At 41.9% G+C, this 17,078-nt stretch overlaps 1 protein-coding gene across 4 annotated transcripts in view; it reads left to right on the top strand.

Moving 5' to 3' along the window:
• Positions 1 to 17,078, top strand: part of Ltbp1 (latent transforming growth factor beta binding protein 1) — a 213,294-nt gene that overhangs the window by 125,667 nt on the left and 70,549 nt on the right. For all 4 annotated transcript variants that reach the window (XM_055618275.1, XM_055618284.1, XM_055618293.1 and 1 more), the window contains exons 16-19: positions 2,792 to 2,914; positions 4,763 to 4,885; positions 6,755 to 6,877; positions 14,646 to 14,768. In XM_055618275.1, the coding sequence (XP_055474250.1) occupies positions 2,792 to 2,914; positions 4,763 to 4,885; positions 6,755 to 6,877; positions 14,646 to 14,768 (492 nt within the window). The remainder of the gene's footprint in view (positions 1 to 2,791; positions 2,915 to 4,762; positions 4,886 to 6,754; positions 6,878 to 14,645; positions 14,769 to 17,078) is intronic.

The raw sequence follows: 17,078 nt of genomic DNA on the forward strand, positions 1-17,078 counted from the left end.
TACGCTATGGCAACATGAGATTTGAGCTCTAATTTAGGAAACCAAGCCATGGTTCTCTCCTCCTATTGTAGAAGTGTGGTTCTCCTGGCTAGGAGCAGATGGTGGGTTGGCAGGGTCTATCTTGATTCCTGTAGTCCCAAAGGTTAGAAATAAGAAGTTCAGGGCGTTAAACTTCTGTTATCACCAAGGCCCACACATGTTTGTCCTTGACTAAATTTAAAAACACTGGAAACTACTGAACCAAGTTACAGTATCTTAGCAAAATGATTGCTCAGACTTGCAACTTAGAGACTTTGCTCTGGCTACAGGCTATATAATGGAGTAGCAATGGGAAGACTTAGAAACTTAATTTTAAAACGACAACAACAATCCAGAGGAGAAGCCATGGGATCAATAAGAATGGGATGAAATGAAGTAGGTATAATGGAGAGGTATCTTGGAGGTAGATTGAAATATTACAACAATCATGGAAAATGGAGATAGCGGGAGAGGTTGACTTTTGAGTGCATGGTGGTGCTGTATGATAATGTGGAAAACACCACAAAGAAAAGGAAGGCTGTGGTCAGTTTTGTTGTGAGACTGTAAGGTACCGATGGGAGAGCAGAGGAGTGTTCAGTAGGCTGACTAGCTAGATGCAGCTCTGTGGTCTAGGGAAGAATCCTGGCCTCAGGATACATTATGGAGTTTGCTTTGTTCTGCATGTTTCAGTCAAGCGTTTTATCATTGTTGTTGTTGTTGGTGGTGGTGGTGGTGTGTGTGTGTGCCTGCCTGCGTGCGTGCGTGCGTGCATGCATGCGTGCGTGCGTGCGTGTGTGTGTGTGTGTGTGTGTGTGTGTGTGTATGGTTGCTTTCTGTCTACCTTCCTTCATATGCCTTGGGGGATATTTTGCTACATGTTATTTTTCCCAAAGCTAAATCTCCATTAAGGCTGCACACCTGCTCAAATCTAACTGGTATTGTCTACAGAAATGACTGGTTCCATGCAATATTGCCTGTGACAAGTAAAGAAAATGATAAGCATATGAAACTATCCTAGATATTACACAGCATCCTGCTTCATCATTAATCATGGTGGTGGCTTTTTTAAAAGTCAGTTTTGTAAGTGTCCCGTGCATGGCAATCTACAGGGTCTGTAGTTTAAATAAAATATGGCCCTAGGAATAGATGTTGCTGTTACATTCTATAGCTCTGTATATCACTTTTTTGGGGGGACATGAGTAATTAAATAGAGAGTCCATACATTTCTGAACTTGTTAACATTTTTGAAACTAAACCAGATACTAGACATGACATTCTCTCGCTGCTGTCTGGAATTTACATGCCCCGTGTCCAGGCTTGTTCTGTTCCAGTATTTACTTTGGCTCCCATTCTTGGCATCTTCTTTCAAGTTGTTTGCTCTCAGTGTTTACAAAGGTAGGTTCCCACAAGCAAAGAAAGGGTGGGGAATGAGGCAGACTGGAAGTGCTATTTTTCTGTTGTTAGAAACTAAGATTGGTAACTGTAATTGGGTGTTTTGTTTTGTTTTGTTTTGTTTTTTTAACACTGAGCTCCATGGGCAATGCCAGTGGCTTCTTCCTTGGTACGCACATGGAATTCACAACGAGCACACTCACAGCTGGACCTCTGCTGTGTTTCAGTCCAACTTTATTTCTGAGTTCTCTCTTATGAAAGAAAACAGTCTTCATAAAGTGCAATGAAAATAAGGGTAGTCAGAGCACTGGGTTGCAAATGAAGACAAAGTCTGTGCTGGGCTACTGACACTCCACCTTATCGCTCTCTTGGCGAACAGTGAAAAATGGAAGAAACGCATTTAAGAGCCTTAGTGATTTTGATGTTTTGGTGAAGCTCGAGAGATGGCTTGGAAGCTGAGCATACATACTGCCCTTAAAGAGAACCTAAGTTCTGCTCCTGGCTCAAAACTGCTGATAGCTCCAGCTCTGGTTGGGGCGGGCTATTGTCTAGCTTTATGGGTACCTGCACTCATATGTACATGTTACACACACACACAAACACACACACACACACACACATACACACACACACACACACATCATTTAAAATAAAAATAAATCCTTTTCTCATTTAAAAATTATTATTAATTATTTATTTACATCCCTTTTGCAGCTTCTCTTCCCTCTTTTCTTCCCCGTCCCTCACTCTCACCCCACCATCTGTCCCTCTTCCCTTTCCCCTCAGAAAAGTAGAGGCCTTCCAAGGATATCAACCAGCCTTGGCCTATCAAGTTGCAGTAATACTGGGTTCTTCTTCTATTGAGGGTAGGTGAGGTAGCCCAGTTAGGGGAAAGGGTCCCAAAGGCAGGCAACGGAGTCAGAGGCAGCTCCTGCTTCCACTGCTAGAAGACCCACTCACATGAAGACTGTTACAAACATGCAGAGGCCGAGGCCCATCCCATGGAAGCTTCCTCGTTGGCAGTTCAGTCTCTGTGAGTTCAAGGGTTCAGGTTAGTTGGTTCTATAGGTTTTCTTGTGGTGTCCTTGACCCCTCTGGCTCCTTTAAAAAGATATTTTGATTAAGGCTAAGACTACTTAGACTAGATTGTAGTGAGAAGCAAACACAGCTTAATTTTCCACTGCAGCTGAGGGCTTTGAGGAGCTGAAGTTTTCTGCATGAAACACTTCTGCGAGGTGCCCCACACTTCTAGCGCTGGGCAGTTGACTGCAACTCAGAGCCTATATGAGGGGTTCAGGGCTGTTCTTCCCATCCCTCATCTTTGATTCATGCTGTCTTTTCCTTACTTCTTATTTCTCTCTATTATATAATGTCATGCTAGATGTGGACGAATGCCTGCAACCAAAGGTCTGCACCAATGGCTCCTGCACCAACCTGGAAGGCTCCTACATGTGTTCCTGTCACAAGGGCTATAGCCCCACACCAGACCATAGGCACTGTCAAGGTAATGCTGGGGTCCCACTTCCCATTGTGTTTCAACTTCCCTCATGAGCAAAATTGAGCCGCTGGCCTTAGAAACAGACCATGGTACCTGCGTTTGTTACCATCCATCTCCTTAAAGCATATTGGGCTCCTTATTGCAGGGAAATCCAGAGTGGGTTTATAAGCATCACAACTCTTGAGAACTGTATGTGATATGTACAGTTTTCATTTGCCTTTTGTCAGTTGTATGGTATATACATTTTGCATGCCCTTATTACCTCTCCCAACATAATTTATAAAGACACCATAATACTCTAATGGATTGTCACAGTTTTTCCAACTTCTAATTAATATCTAAAAACATTTTGGCAGATCTCTATTTTAAAATAAATTTCAATTTTAAAAGTATTTAACTGTAAGTGTAGAAATATTTGATAAAGTGTCCTGAATATTTTTACCATTATTATTGACTGTTAAATAAATAGTAAATAAAAAGAAAATATCTCTTTTAATTTTAAGAAGTATAATTTTGGGGACCAAGCAGTGGTGGCACACATCTTTAATCCCAGCACTCAAGAGGCAGAGGCAGGTGGATTTCTGTGAGTTTGAGGCCAGCCTGGTCTACAGAGTGAGTTCCAGGACAGCTAGAACTACACAGAGAAACCCTGTCTCTCAAAAAAAAAAAAAAAAAAAAAAAAAAAACAACAACAAACAAACAAACAAAAAAACCCAGAAAACAGATGGGTGTGGTGGCACACGCCTATGATTCCAGCACTCTGGGAGGCAGAGGCAGGTGGATCTCTACAATGTGAGTCCAGGACAGATAGGACTACACAGAGAAACCCTGTCTCAAGAAACAAAAGTAAATAAATAAATAACTAGAATGTTTATATATATGTATGTATAACGTTATACTCCTTCTCAGCCACTTGCTCTGTCTTCTATCAAGGCTCTTTTTTTATTCTTCGGGAACTATTTCTTTTTCAGTTGATGCCTGACTAGTACATGAAAATGTATTTCACTGTGACACATTACCACCACATTTCACTCTTTGCTTCCTTCCCTTTTCCCCTTTCTCTGATTCTTTCTCTACTGCTTCATGACACATGTAGTCTATTACCCTCTCTCATCCTCCCATGTCTACATTTGTGCCCCAAATATACATTCTTATGTGCATGTACATGTGTGTATACATACACATACACATACACATGGAGAGAGAAAGCAAGCTAGATTCATGAGAGAAAACACATGAGATTTGTTTGGAAATTTTTGAGATAGAGTTTCACTATGTATCTATATAGGTGGCACTTCCTCCTGTCTCAGCCGCCCGAAGTTCTGGGATTACAGCTATGTTCCTGGACCATGGAAAGCATTATTTTTTTAAATTAAATCCTCAAATACCGTGTCTTTCACAGTCTCCCATTATCATCATATGTCACATTAGTACCATTTTTCATGTTTCTGTATTCCTTTGAAGAAGAGGTCAGTCTTACTTAACATAACTCTTTAACCTTACATTCAAAATATAAAGAAAGTGTATTTTTCTGTTGCCTTCTGTAACTGTGCAGACTAGATTTGTTTATTCCTTGTATCGTTTTATTTCTGTCTTTATACAGTGCAGTGGGCCTACAGAATCTAATAGCTGTTACTGTTATTCTGCCTTCTATTTTCAAGTTCAAGCTGTTATGCTATTTTTATGCTATATTCAAAGTGTTAGAGTGAGATGATGAGATGTAATTGCTTTTGTAATCATTTAACTTACCCGGTTCAACACTCTGGGTTGGTAAGTTACTACATTGTAGGGATTAAGACATTCTCCTTTGAGAGTCTCTTTTTAAAAAGCAGTTGCCATCATTTGTGTTAACAGATATAGATGAATGTCAACAAGCCAACCTATGCCTGAATGGGCAGTGCAGAAACACTGAGGGCTCCTTCCGGTGTACCTGTGGGCAGGGCTATCAGCTGTCGGCGGCTAAAGACCAATGTGAAGGTAGGCGTGTGGCATCATGAACTGCCGAGACTAGGGCGACTGACCCAGCCTGGGTCACTGTCGTGTCAGAAACCCGAGTACTTCCACAGAAGTCAGACAAAGCCAGTAGAATAAAATAAAGCGAGTTAAGGTTGAAAAAAAATGACATTGGTGACTGGGGGATAAGCATCAACGTTACGAAAAAGGTTACTTCTGTCCGTGTAACTCTTTCCTGCGTAAACGAATTTCCATTTAAGCATTGAAATTAACGTGAGGTTTTATTTACTGTATTTCACAATTAGAAAGTTATTGTATTGGCCTGCCATTATGCTGTGTCACATTAATCATGCCAGTGTGTGCTCAGCTTCACTGTTTTTGCTTTGCCAGTTTTGGCGCACTGAAATAGTTTTCCCCTTATTCTCAGGGAGAAAGACTGTTTCATAAGCAAAGCCATCTATGACAGTGTTATAAAATCAAGACTGCCTGATGGTAAGGACAGAAGCGTCTACCGTTACTGTGGTAGCGTTCCCAGGAGTCCCTTTCTAGAACATCAAATGCCTAGCCCATCTAGGAGCGAACAATGGCGGGGGGACTCAAGCACTTTCATATACACATGTACGTTAGGCGACTTGTTCTATAACCCCTCTTAAAATTTTTGTATTTATAATCCCAGACCCCATTTGCCCACAAATGAGTGGATTCGCGATCTGAGCATGGTAGGATCAGGCTACCACATTCAGTGTCTTTTGCCCAAGTCTCTCAGGTTCCATTCGGTGGTGAGTCAGATATGGCCAGGACCACCTATCTACCAGCTTATCAACAGCGAGAAACTCACTTTAGCTGCCAAGGGCTATCGTAATCTAACCAAAGGTATGACTATCACAGTATGGGAGAAAAATGAGCCAGATACTTTGTGGGAGCTGGTAGGTGTGTTAGACCTTGTAGAAACACTGACAGAAAAATATGTTTTAAAAAGAAAAAGATAAATGATTTCTAGGGTTATAAAAGTCCTTCAACGAGTAATGTGACACCACAGTGTTATCTAAGGCATCGTAAAGAATGTGGTAAATATAACCTCTGCCCCAGGAAGTCCGTTATTACAGCGTACAAATGAGGGTAAAGTATTTGGATTCATCCAGTATAGGTTGTGCTACCTGGGGGTAGATATGATAATGACAGGCGAGTGCCTGAACTCGGGGTCGCGTGACAGAAACAAAGGATACTCAAGTTGAGTATGTATGTCTCCAGCAGGAGTGAGAATGTGGTGTATCAAATGAGATGAGGGGGAGGGCAAAGGCTATGAGATTTGGCCAGAATATCATTGTTTTTAGGCAGCTAGAGAATAAATGAGAATAGATGGATACACAGATAGATGAATTAAGGAATGAATTAAGCCTAGTTGCTCCAAGCCCCATAGATAAATTAGAAATGATGAGGAATATGCTGTGCTACTTAAAAACAAAGGTTGACAAGTCTTTTCTGTAATGGACCAGATAATAAGTGTATATACAAAGTGGTTTTAAATAAAACTTCATTCATATTGATTAGTAGTAGGCTAGAGTTAGCCTGTGTGCTACAATTTGGGGAATTTTGCCTTACAGTCCTACAAACCTGTATGCTTTCAAAGCAAGTATTAAACTGAATGTTATCAAAATGATGTTCACAAATTACAGCAAACTGTTTGCTATCTATGTTTAAATAGTGAAACATATACAAACAGCTGGTTTACGTTTTTAAGTTCATCTGAATTTTTCTTATTGTAGAATTAGCTTTTATTTGAGCTCAGTGTGCATAACCTAATGAAAGGTCTTTTTCAAGTATAAACCAGAAATTGTACTTTCTCTGATATAAATGATGGATTCTAGTTTCTCTGTGCTGTTTTGCTCCCAGATATTGACGAATGCCAACACCATCATCTCTGCTCTCATGGCCAGTGCAGGAACACAGAGGGGTCTTTCCAGTGTGTGTGCAACCAGGGCTACAGAGCATCTGTGCTCGGAGACCACTGTGAGGGTGAGTATCACCTCCTGCCTCAGCAGAACATGCTACAATCGGAGCAATCTGTGGTCTTTCTACCTGCTGTGTAGGAACTCAGCTTTTGCCTTCGTAATTGAGGATTAGCTACCTGCAAAGTATTTTCTTCCAATCTCATATGAATGGAACAAAGAAGGAAGGAGAGTGCAAATTTTCTTTGTACCAGTGATGGACAGCTTACTCTGGGTGCATGGTTCTGAGCCGTAATGCCTCATTTATACAGAACTGTCTTCCAAATGGCCCAAACAGATGAACACAACTTAATTTTTCATAGCACCTGAGGGCTTTGAGGAGCTGAGTTTTTCTGTATGACACACTTCTACAAGGTGCCCCATACACCTAGCACTGGGCAGTTGACTCTGGCTTAGAGCATACATGAGGTATCAGGTCTACCTGGCTAGTTCGTACACAAGAGTGTTTTCTCCTGACAAGCTGTTTCTCCCTCAACACCAGCTCATCACTCATGAACATTCTGAGTGTTCAGGGCCCATCCAAGGAACACTGTTTGCAGGTTCCCTGCCTCTTTGGTGTGTTAGTAACTTGTCAGCTGTGAAATCAGAAACGAGCATCCAAACTGTCTCACATGAAGCTCAGTGTGTCAGTGAGGGGTGATGTTAGTTTCTTTGTTGCTGCAACAATACCAGGCAAGAAGAAATCTAAGGGTGGGAGGATTTGTTTTGGCTTGTAGTTTGGATGTACAGTCCATCATCCTGGGGAATGCATGACAGCCGGAGTTGTTTGAAGCTGCAGGAGTGGAAGGCCCAGGCTCTACTGTTGTCTTAGTCAGTGTCATTGCTGTGATGAGCACCACAACCACAGCAACTCTTATAAAGGAAAGCATTTAAGTGGGGCTGGCTTACAGACAGAGGTTCAGTTCACTTTCATCATGTTGAGGAGCATGGCAACCTGAAGGCAGGCCTGAGGCTTGAGAAGGAGCTAATAATTCTACATCTCTTTACACAGGCAGCAGGAAGTAAAAGACACTGGGACTGTCATGGGCCCCTGAAACCTCAAAGCCCACCCACTTCCTCCAACAAGGCCAAACCTCCTAATCCCTCTCAAGCAGTGCCAGTCCCTGATGACTAAGCCTTCAAATATAGGAGCCCATGGGAGCCATTCTTATTCAAACCACTACAACCATTTTCAAGAATGATCTCGTGGCAGAACTTTAAATGGCCCAGCATGCTTTTCACTCCTAGCTGGGGAAAGAGCTGTTGTAGATTATAGTGTGCTGCGTTTTTTATAAGACAGTTTGGTACAAGTATTCTCAAAGTGGATGAGTACGTTGTCTCTGCTGCTACTAGGAGCATAAAACAACTTAGTCTTCCTAGGAAGCAATTTGAGCCTCATTACAATTGCTTTAAAATGTGTATTGTCCCTGTACCAGTAAGTCAGCTTCTAGGATTTTACCCAAGTGAATAATAATTCTCACTGGTTAATTATATGGACGAAATAAGTTACGAACCAGATGATATTTGAAAAATTGTATTTGGGGAACTTCAATATATGACTTGATGATTTGCCATGATGGCATCAGAGGAAGAAGGGGCAGTTGTGTGGGAAGGAGCCCTGTGTTGTGGAGGGCCTGCTGTGGGAGGTTCTGTTAGGAAGTCAATAGGTAGCAAGGCTCATACAAACAGGTGGGGAAGCTAAACTGACCATCACTGATACTCTCCTGACTTGCTTCTTGGCCAAGGCAAGAGGGTCACCACACCATGCTGAATTTTTAATCTTTTTTTATGTGTGTGGTTATTTTGCTGTCTGTATGTCTGTGCAATGTGTGCACAGTGCCCGTGGAAGCCAGAAGCGGGCATTAGATTTCCTGGGACTTGAGTTACAGACTGTTATGAGAACTGAACTCAGGTCCTCTGGAAGAGCAGCTAGTGTTTTAACCATGGATCCATCTCTCCAGCCCCAACCATGCCTGAATTTTTGATAATATTCACCAGGGAGTATATTCCTTTATTCTGGGTTTTTTAAACGTGTAGGTATGTCATCAGCACACCTGAGATTTTTATTCTAAAAACATTCATTACATGACAAGCCAAATAAAAACGTTTAGCCAACATATTCTTTATTATTAATATATATGCTTATAAGATATAATTACGTTCACGTAATTTCCTTTGGATGTGTAATGAAGCTCATTTCTCTTAAAGTCAGGCTTAATTTCCCCAGTGTTTGGGTTATAAATAGGACTGGAGTTCATCCAGCTAACTCAGAGCTCCCTTTGAAACTACATTAGCACTTCAGCCTGCTAATTCCCACCTAGGCCTGTTTCCGTCCATCACCAGCGGAATGTTACTTTGCCGTAATTAACTGTCTATGAATGTCCACATAGCATTCACAGCTGCGAGAGGAAAAACCATCCTTCTTGTTAGACTTCATATTTACATGTGTGATTTTTTTTTTTTAACTTTAGTGGAGACCTGATCTTCATGCAGTGTTTTCCTGCAGGCCCTCTGGCCTCCTCCGAGAGTCAGAATCCAACTGTGTGCACACAGCTGTGTGTTTGTGTTGCCTGCTCAGAATGATGCTAGTGACCTCCTGTCCCAGTTCTTAGAGATCGCAGGTCCTCCAGGCTCCTGAAGGCTCTCCCTCTGATACGATAGGCTCTCAGGCACTGACTTCAGTCCCTCGTCTCCCTGATGCTGTTCCTCAGCTTCTCTCGATGTTGCTTCCTATAAGTTCTTTACAGAGTGTCACATATAACTTGGTACTTAACTCTCATCCCGAGTCCCTTATCTCCTTGTGCGAATAACGACAAAACAGTGAGAAATCATAGTTTTTCTTTTCAAGTCAGAATCATTTATTTATATATTTGCTCATGGCAGTCATTTAGTGTTGAATTTGTCAGAGCCTGTATTGTAGGTACAGACATATATAGAAACTGGAAATCTCTGCCCTCATGGAATTACCTTTATTCTAGTGAGGAAGCTAACAATGGGTACGATAAATAAGTAAAAAGGCATAGCTTGTTAAACGGCCACAACTATTGTACAGCTACATGTGGAGTTCTGGAGGTGGATGATTTTAAATAAGGGAAGTAATGGATTCCTTAAGTCACTTACCTGTGAATATTTGCAAGAAGAACATTTTGCATTCAAAATAATAATAGGGGTTGAAGCCCCAAGGAGAAGACTCTGTGGAGATTAGGGGTTCCACATGACACATTCAGTTTTTCAGTCCCAGAATGATTATTCAAGTATAGCTATCAGTTTGATGTTCGTGCCTAGAGTTGAGTGGTGAGCCCTGAGCTTGAGCCGTCAGCAGACAGATGGTGTTTAGAGCCATGGGAGTGAGTGGGGTCACTCAAGAGGAAGTATTTCTGGAAAGAGAAGAGTTCCTAGGCCCCCCAGCACATACATGTGAATAAATGGGTGGAAACTGAGGAAATGGTGTATGAAGGAGAACTGTGGACAAGCAAAAAAAAGAAAAAAGAAAAAAAAAGGCTTTAAAGAAAGAAGACAGAGTGGGGAGCAGCCTTACCAGGTCACAGAGGAAGACAGTGCAGCCACTCCTGATGAGACCTGATAGACTAGGATCAGAGGGAAGGGACCTCCCCTATCAGAGGGCTGGGGGAGGGGCATGGGTGGGGAAGAAGAAGGGAGGGTGGGATTGGGAGGGGAGGATGGAGGGAGCTACAGGGGGGCTACAAAGTGAATAAACTGTAATTAATAAAAATAAATTAAAAAAAAGAAAGAAAGGACAATTACAGACTATGCCTAACATGACTGCTAGGCAAAAGAAGACAAGAAATGGACCATGTTACTTAACAATGCAGAGGTGTAGGAAAGTGGCCAGATTCCTCTGTCACTTCCAGGCCATGCCTGAATTTTTACTTTTTTTTTTTAATGTGTGTGGCTGTTTTTCTGTCTGTATGTCTGTGCACCATGTGCGCACAGTGCCCGTGGAACAGAAGAGGGCATTAGATTCCCTGGGACTTGAGTTACAGACTGTTGTCAGCTACCATATAGGTAGTGAGAACTGAACTCAGGTCCTCTGGAAGAGCAGCTAGTGTTCTTAACCACTGATCCATCTCTCCAGCCCCAACCATGCCTGAATTTTATTCTAAAAACATTTGTTACATGAATAGGAAGACTCTCTATTCATACAATGGCATCAAGAGAATCCCATGTTGAGCACACTTGATGTTGAGGCTATTCTGTCCTTTCTTTTCTTTTTGGAGGGAGACAGGACCTCACTGTTAGCCCAAGCTGGCATCAAGCTCACTAGACAACACGGCTGCCATCTAACTTGCCGCCTTCCTGCCTTGGCTTCCAGAGTGGGCTGTCAAGCATGGACTACTTACTATGCACAGTTCTCACTCTAGTTTGTTTTTGTCAGGGTCACTACAGATATTGAAAACATAAATGAGAAAGCATATTAAACTTGACTATGTCATAACTAGGAGTTTTAAAAGCTGTACGTTATCTTTAAAACAATGGTTTGTTTTTTTTTCTCCTCTCAGATTTTGAGATGTGAGTGAAAATCAGATAATATTCCTATTCGGGGGCTTCTGTGTGCTGCAGCTATTGCTCGGTTGTGCAGGATTTATTGTTCAACTTTCCATTCCCAGGATTTGCCTCATTTCCAAGTAGAGAATTTTTTTTTTAATTTCATGCTAATGATCTAATAAACTTCACCTCACTTTGGTACCTTCTTTTCCTAAGGAGCGAAGAAAGAAAGGTTGACTTAAAATCAGCCTGCTCGATATTTACCCTTTAGAACAGCTGTGGACGTAGCCAAATTCATATGCAACAACTGAATGTCTCTTCCCCCGCCAGGGAGAAACTAGAGTGTGAAATGGGACGACCACTTTAGGAAGCAATTTCTAAAACCATGAACGTAAATCTACTCTAAGATTCAGCCATGATAGATCCTGGGAATTTACCCAAAGCATACAGAAGTACGCGTTCACATGAAGATATACCCATGCATGTTTGTGGATAAAATGACAGTAGTCCGAATACTCATGGAAAGTGGAAGGGCGAACAGATTTATATTCAAAACATGAAATACTACTTGGCAAAGAGGAGGAGTGGGCTTTTGATACAATCGGCGCCTTGGTTGCCTAAGACACAAAGGGATCCTGCTTGAGGGCGGGTGGGGGTGCAAATGGCTGCCCTGTAACCATGGTGGGGTGGTTGTAGGGTGTGTTTGCCAGTGTTTCTGAGCACTGAGCTGAACTCTAAAAATAGGGTATTTATTGTAAGTCATGACTTCAGAGAAGATGATGGGAAAAGGCTTCCAAAAGAGAAGCAACAATCCGGTAGCATTGAAATGGCATGTCACATACATTTTATGTTTCACAGTAGCCAGGGAGCGAAAGCTCATTCTATCTGCATCTTGACAGAATGAGATAGTAAACCTCCCTTCTTCTTTTGTGTTTCTTTTAATTTTAAAACTTAAAAAAAAAGAAACATTTTGCTTGATTGTTTGTGAGTTTCATATCATGTACCCCAGTCCTGCTGATCTTCCCATCTGCTCATATCCTCCCTGACAACCTCCCCCACCAAAACACACACACACACACACACACATACACACACCACCACCACCACCACCACCAATACCACCACCAGCAGCAGCAGCAGCAACAACAACAACCACAGCAACAACAAAAAAGCAAAGCATAGAAAATATCTCATTGTAGAGCTGTAGTGTGTCACACTGTGTCCCACCTCTGTCCACACATGTTCACTTGCAAGTGTTCATTGCAATGAGTGGGAGGTCCGGTTTGAGATCTCTGGCTTCTGACACCATCAATACTGAGTCCTCACCAGGACTCCTTCCGGTTATCTTGCTGTTGCCCTGCAACTTTGGATCAGCAGGACTGGCCCTTTCACGCGTCCCAACCATTCTTGGAATGATACAGATTTTGGGGTGGGCCAACTCAGAGCCCTGGATCTGGGCGTGGGTGGTAGCCTGGCTGGTCAGTGCACGAGCTCTCCTTTACCCACACCACCAGGGCGAGTTCTCCAGCACTGCTGCAGCTGGGCCACCCACTGCTGCCATAAACAGGAGGCAGGGTCAGTTCTCCTGATCTCAGGCCCATGACTGGCGCACCTGCCTCCAGAACCGGCTCAGCTGTGCTGCCAGTCAAGGCTCAGGGCCCGCTCTCTCCCAAGTGCTGCAGTCTGGGAGGGGCTGGCACACCTTTGCCATCAGGGCCAATTCCACTATGTTGCCCAAGCAAAGCGCAGGACCTGATCTCCCAGTGAGGGGTCAGGGTGGGGCCAAGGTGAGCCAGTCCCTAGGGCAAGAGTGCTGGAACACAGGCCCTGCCACTCTTCTACCTCTGCTGTGGGGTAGTGTGGGTTGGGGGTGATGCCCCCACCTCTGCCATCTGTGGTAGTCAGGAGAGCTGGTTCCCTCTCCTTTTGTAAAGCGTTCCTGAGTTAGTTAACTTGGTTGGATGAGGGAGCTTTATTTAGCATCCGCATCCTGGAGGTAGACAGTGGGGAGTGTTGGGGAAACCACATCACTTTCTGTATTCACTTCCTCCTTGAAATTCTCTGCGTAGCAGCCATCAGAATTACTAGAAAGAGATGTCATTAATGCCGAATTGTGAGAAGACAAAGGAAGTTTTATTCCCCGGCTTTTTTGAACAGTACTTATTTAAACCCTGCACAGATGCAGCAGAGGAAGAGCTTGAGGAGTATGTTAGGAGTGATGTTCCCTGCCTAGGAGTTGCCATGGCAATAAACAGCCCTAGAAACATGTGCCTGATGTGAGCCTCAGCATCACAAAGTTGCCTCACACCATCACAGTCAGAGCTTGGTGTTACTCAGTTGTCAAGTAGTGTAGTTGGACATATGCTTTCTATACAGTTGCTAAAATCCAGGCAGCCTCCAAGAGTCCCTAAGACTTGACCAGGATTCTGCTCCAAATGATTCCACGTGCAAAAGTCCCCTGTCCACCCTCTGTTGCCGAGACTTCAAGTAAATTCTGTTAGGAAGACCTTTGTTGGTTCATATATCTTTTCTCTAAGTTCCTATCACCTCCGAATTTAGCAACACTCTTTTAAGTCAGGTAATTGTATTTTGTAATGATTCTTAGGTTACATCTTGGGACCTGTAAAGCAGTTTAATGTCTTATGTGTTTATTTTTATTAATACAATGGCATTTGGAGTTCTGGTTTTAATAATGTTTCCCTTTGGTGTGGGGAGCCAAGTGCCAAGCACTTTCAAACCGGATCTTATACATAGACCAAGGAGCTTAAGTATGTTTAAGATATACCTACCAATGTGTGCTTGAAAGAAAAATGTATTCTCTGTTATCACGAAGAACACAAACAAGTAAATTACTGTCTAATGAAACATTGTGACTCTTCTTCTCCCAGTTAATTGAATTTATTGTTTAAAATTTCCATGCAGTGCTCAGGAGTCTGAAGCAGGAAGATTGGGAGTTCCAGGCCAGTCTAGGCTACATAGTTAGACACTGTCTCAGACATACCATTTCTGTGTCTATTCAAAGCTAAAATCCTTCTGGGTAACCTTTACACTCAGGAGGCCGAGTCAGGAAGATCAGAAATTTCAAAATGTGCTAAATAACAAACTAGACCCTTATCATTATTTCAGAATGTTTCACTTAAAATAAAACCTATCCATTTGAAGTCATGCACTGTAAATACATTTTGTGAGTTTACATGATTTGTGTGTGTGTGTGTGTGTGTGTGTACAGATAACATGTATCATCTTCCTTATGTTGTTCACTTAGTCCTAACTTGCACACTGGTTTGCAGATATCAATGAATGCTTGGAGGACAGTAGTGTCTGCCAGGGAGGTGACTGCGTCAATACTGCGGGGTCCTATGACTGCACATGCCCGGATGGATTTCAGCTCAATGACAATAAAGGGTGTCAAGGTATGTCTCTCTCTCCCTGTCCTTACACACATGGCTGTTCTGTTGTGCAGTGATCTGTAACTTACTCATGTGTAACTGATGTCATGTTGTATTCGGAAGGTGTGATATGGAGGTGTACATCAGCACAGGGATGTCTTACACTGAAGCACGCTCTATCAGTCAGAGCTTGCATGTGTCATAAGTGACATTCCCTGTTTGTGTTGACTCTGAGGTCACACAGGCTTTGCTGAGCCTGCCGAGGCCTACTTTTTTGGTACCTGATTCAAAATTAACTTTTGTGTCTATCATGAGTGCATTTCGTTTTGTCTCAGAAATAATATTTGTCCTTTTTATGATGCCTGTTCTTGTCCAGGACTCAACGTTTCTTTAATTCTTCCAAAAAAGCTTCACCAATTATTTGGTTAAAATAAGGAAGCACAGAAAATGATAACATTTATTTCCCCCAAACAACAGTATAGTCGACACAGGATGCTAATAAGAACACAATAATACAGCACAGGTGCTAATATGCACCCTCATAGTCACTGAAACTGAGCTCTCACTGTTGGTATGCCTTTCAGTTCTTACAGCAACGTGAAAGGGAGTCTTCCTTCTTCCATCTGCATGTGAATAGCTGAGATTCAGAGCGCTAATGACATGCGCGCTCCTTTGTAATAAGGTGGAGCTGAGGTTTGAACCAGCAATCTTTGTGACACAAGAAGACAGGCTAAATGATTGTTCTACAGGAAAGCATACGGACTCACCTTTTGACTTTGTGGTAGATCTTGTGCCCGGCATTGTTGGCTGCGTCTTACTACCGCCACAAGTTTACCTGCACTTGTCAGTAGTAAGAGGTCCGTGGCACTGCTCACTTAGAGCACTTGCCTAGTATGTGAGGGGCCTTGGGGTCAATGCCCAGCACTGAAAAAAAAAAAAAAAAAAAAAAAGAATGGTGAATGAAAAAAAATGAATGAACAAGTAATTTATGTCAATTTTTCCACTGAAAACTTATATCTACATTTACGTGTTTGTTTCTGATACATGAATAAGTGTTTTATATTCTCCTACCATTATTATAGAATTGTGCAAAATATTCCAAGTACTAACAAATAAGGTAATCTATATGAATATTATTTTTATCATTATTATTATTTGTTGATTGCCACAAATGATCTTTCCCCTGAAAAGATATTCCAGATAACCCATATCCTTGACAGAGATGGTGCCTTCTCTCTGAGATATGGTTACTAGAGTGATATAATGCTTGATTTGTATGTCACCAGTACGGTTTCCCTATATGAAAGACTCAAGGAGTCGTGTAATACATGGGCCTTTGACTCATGGTCTTCTAGAATTAATTTACACTGGGTGTGGTGGTGTACAACTCTAATCTCAGCACTTGGGAGGCAGAGGCAGGTGGATCTCTGTGAGTCTGAGGCCAGCCTTGTCTACAAATTGAGTTCCAGGACAACCAGGGCTATCCACAGAGAAACTTTGTCTCGAAAACCAAAAAAAAAAAAAAAAAAAAAAAGAAAGAACTAATTTCCTCTTTGCTATTAGAAATACCTAATAGCAAATAAGGTATTTAATTCACTCCATGGACCTTATATTTGCTATTAGGTATTTCTTTGCTATCATAATTAAATAAATGAAACTAGGTTTTTGAGTTTTTCCAGTGTAGAAATTAAATGTGCTCAGACTTGATGCCATGGAGAAGGAACATTCAAATTATACATTTCTGTCAAAATATTTCCATTTTAGAACTTTAAACAAAATTAATCTTGATTTATATAAAAATGCCAGGAGATGAAAAAGAGAAAAAAAAATCAAAAGCCTAAGAAATTTGAATCCTGGTTTTTATTATAGGCTTTTTGGCTGAAGAGTTATATTTTCTTTTCTAATTTCTTTTGGCTAAACAGAGGCAAAATGAAGTTTCAGTACAAATGGCCCAAGAGCTCAGACTGAACATTTTATCATTAAATTTCTAGAGTCAACTCCCCAAGAACTCACTCAGTCATCTGACTCATTAATTGCCCCATGTTCTCTCAATATATAAAATTCCTGCCTGTGGTTTGAGGTCAGCTTTCAAAGATGTGGCCACTCCAGACGTGTGGTGGTTAATGACTATCAATCATTAATAAATTGACTTTGCTCTCTGTCACATTCTTTTTTCCAGAGTAAATGAATGTGTCAGCCTGAAGATTTTTGAGTCCAAATATATGAGAGGCATTTCTCTTTTATGGTAGCGTTTTAATTACTGTGAGCACATGTGTGGGTGCAAAAGTGTGTGTGTGTGTGTGTGTGTGTGTGTGTGTGTGTGTGTGTGTGTGT

The sequence above is a fragment of the Psammomys obesus genome, unplaced genomic scaffold (assembly GCF_907164565.1).
Source record: "Psammomys obesus unplaced genomic scaffold, mPsaObe1.curated_primary_1811, whole genome shotgun sequence".
Lineage (NCBI taxonomy): Eukaryota > Metazoa > Chordata > Mammalia > Rodentia > Muridae > Psammomys > Psammomys obesus.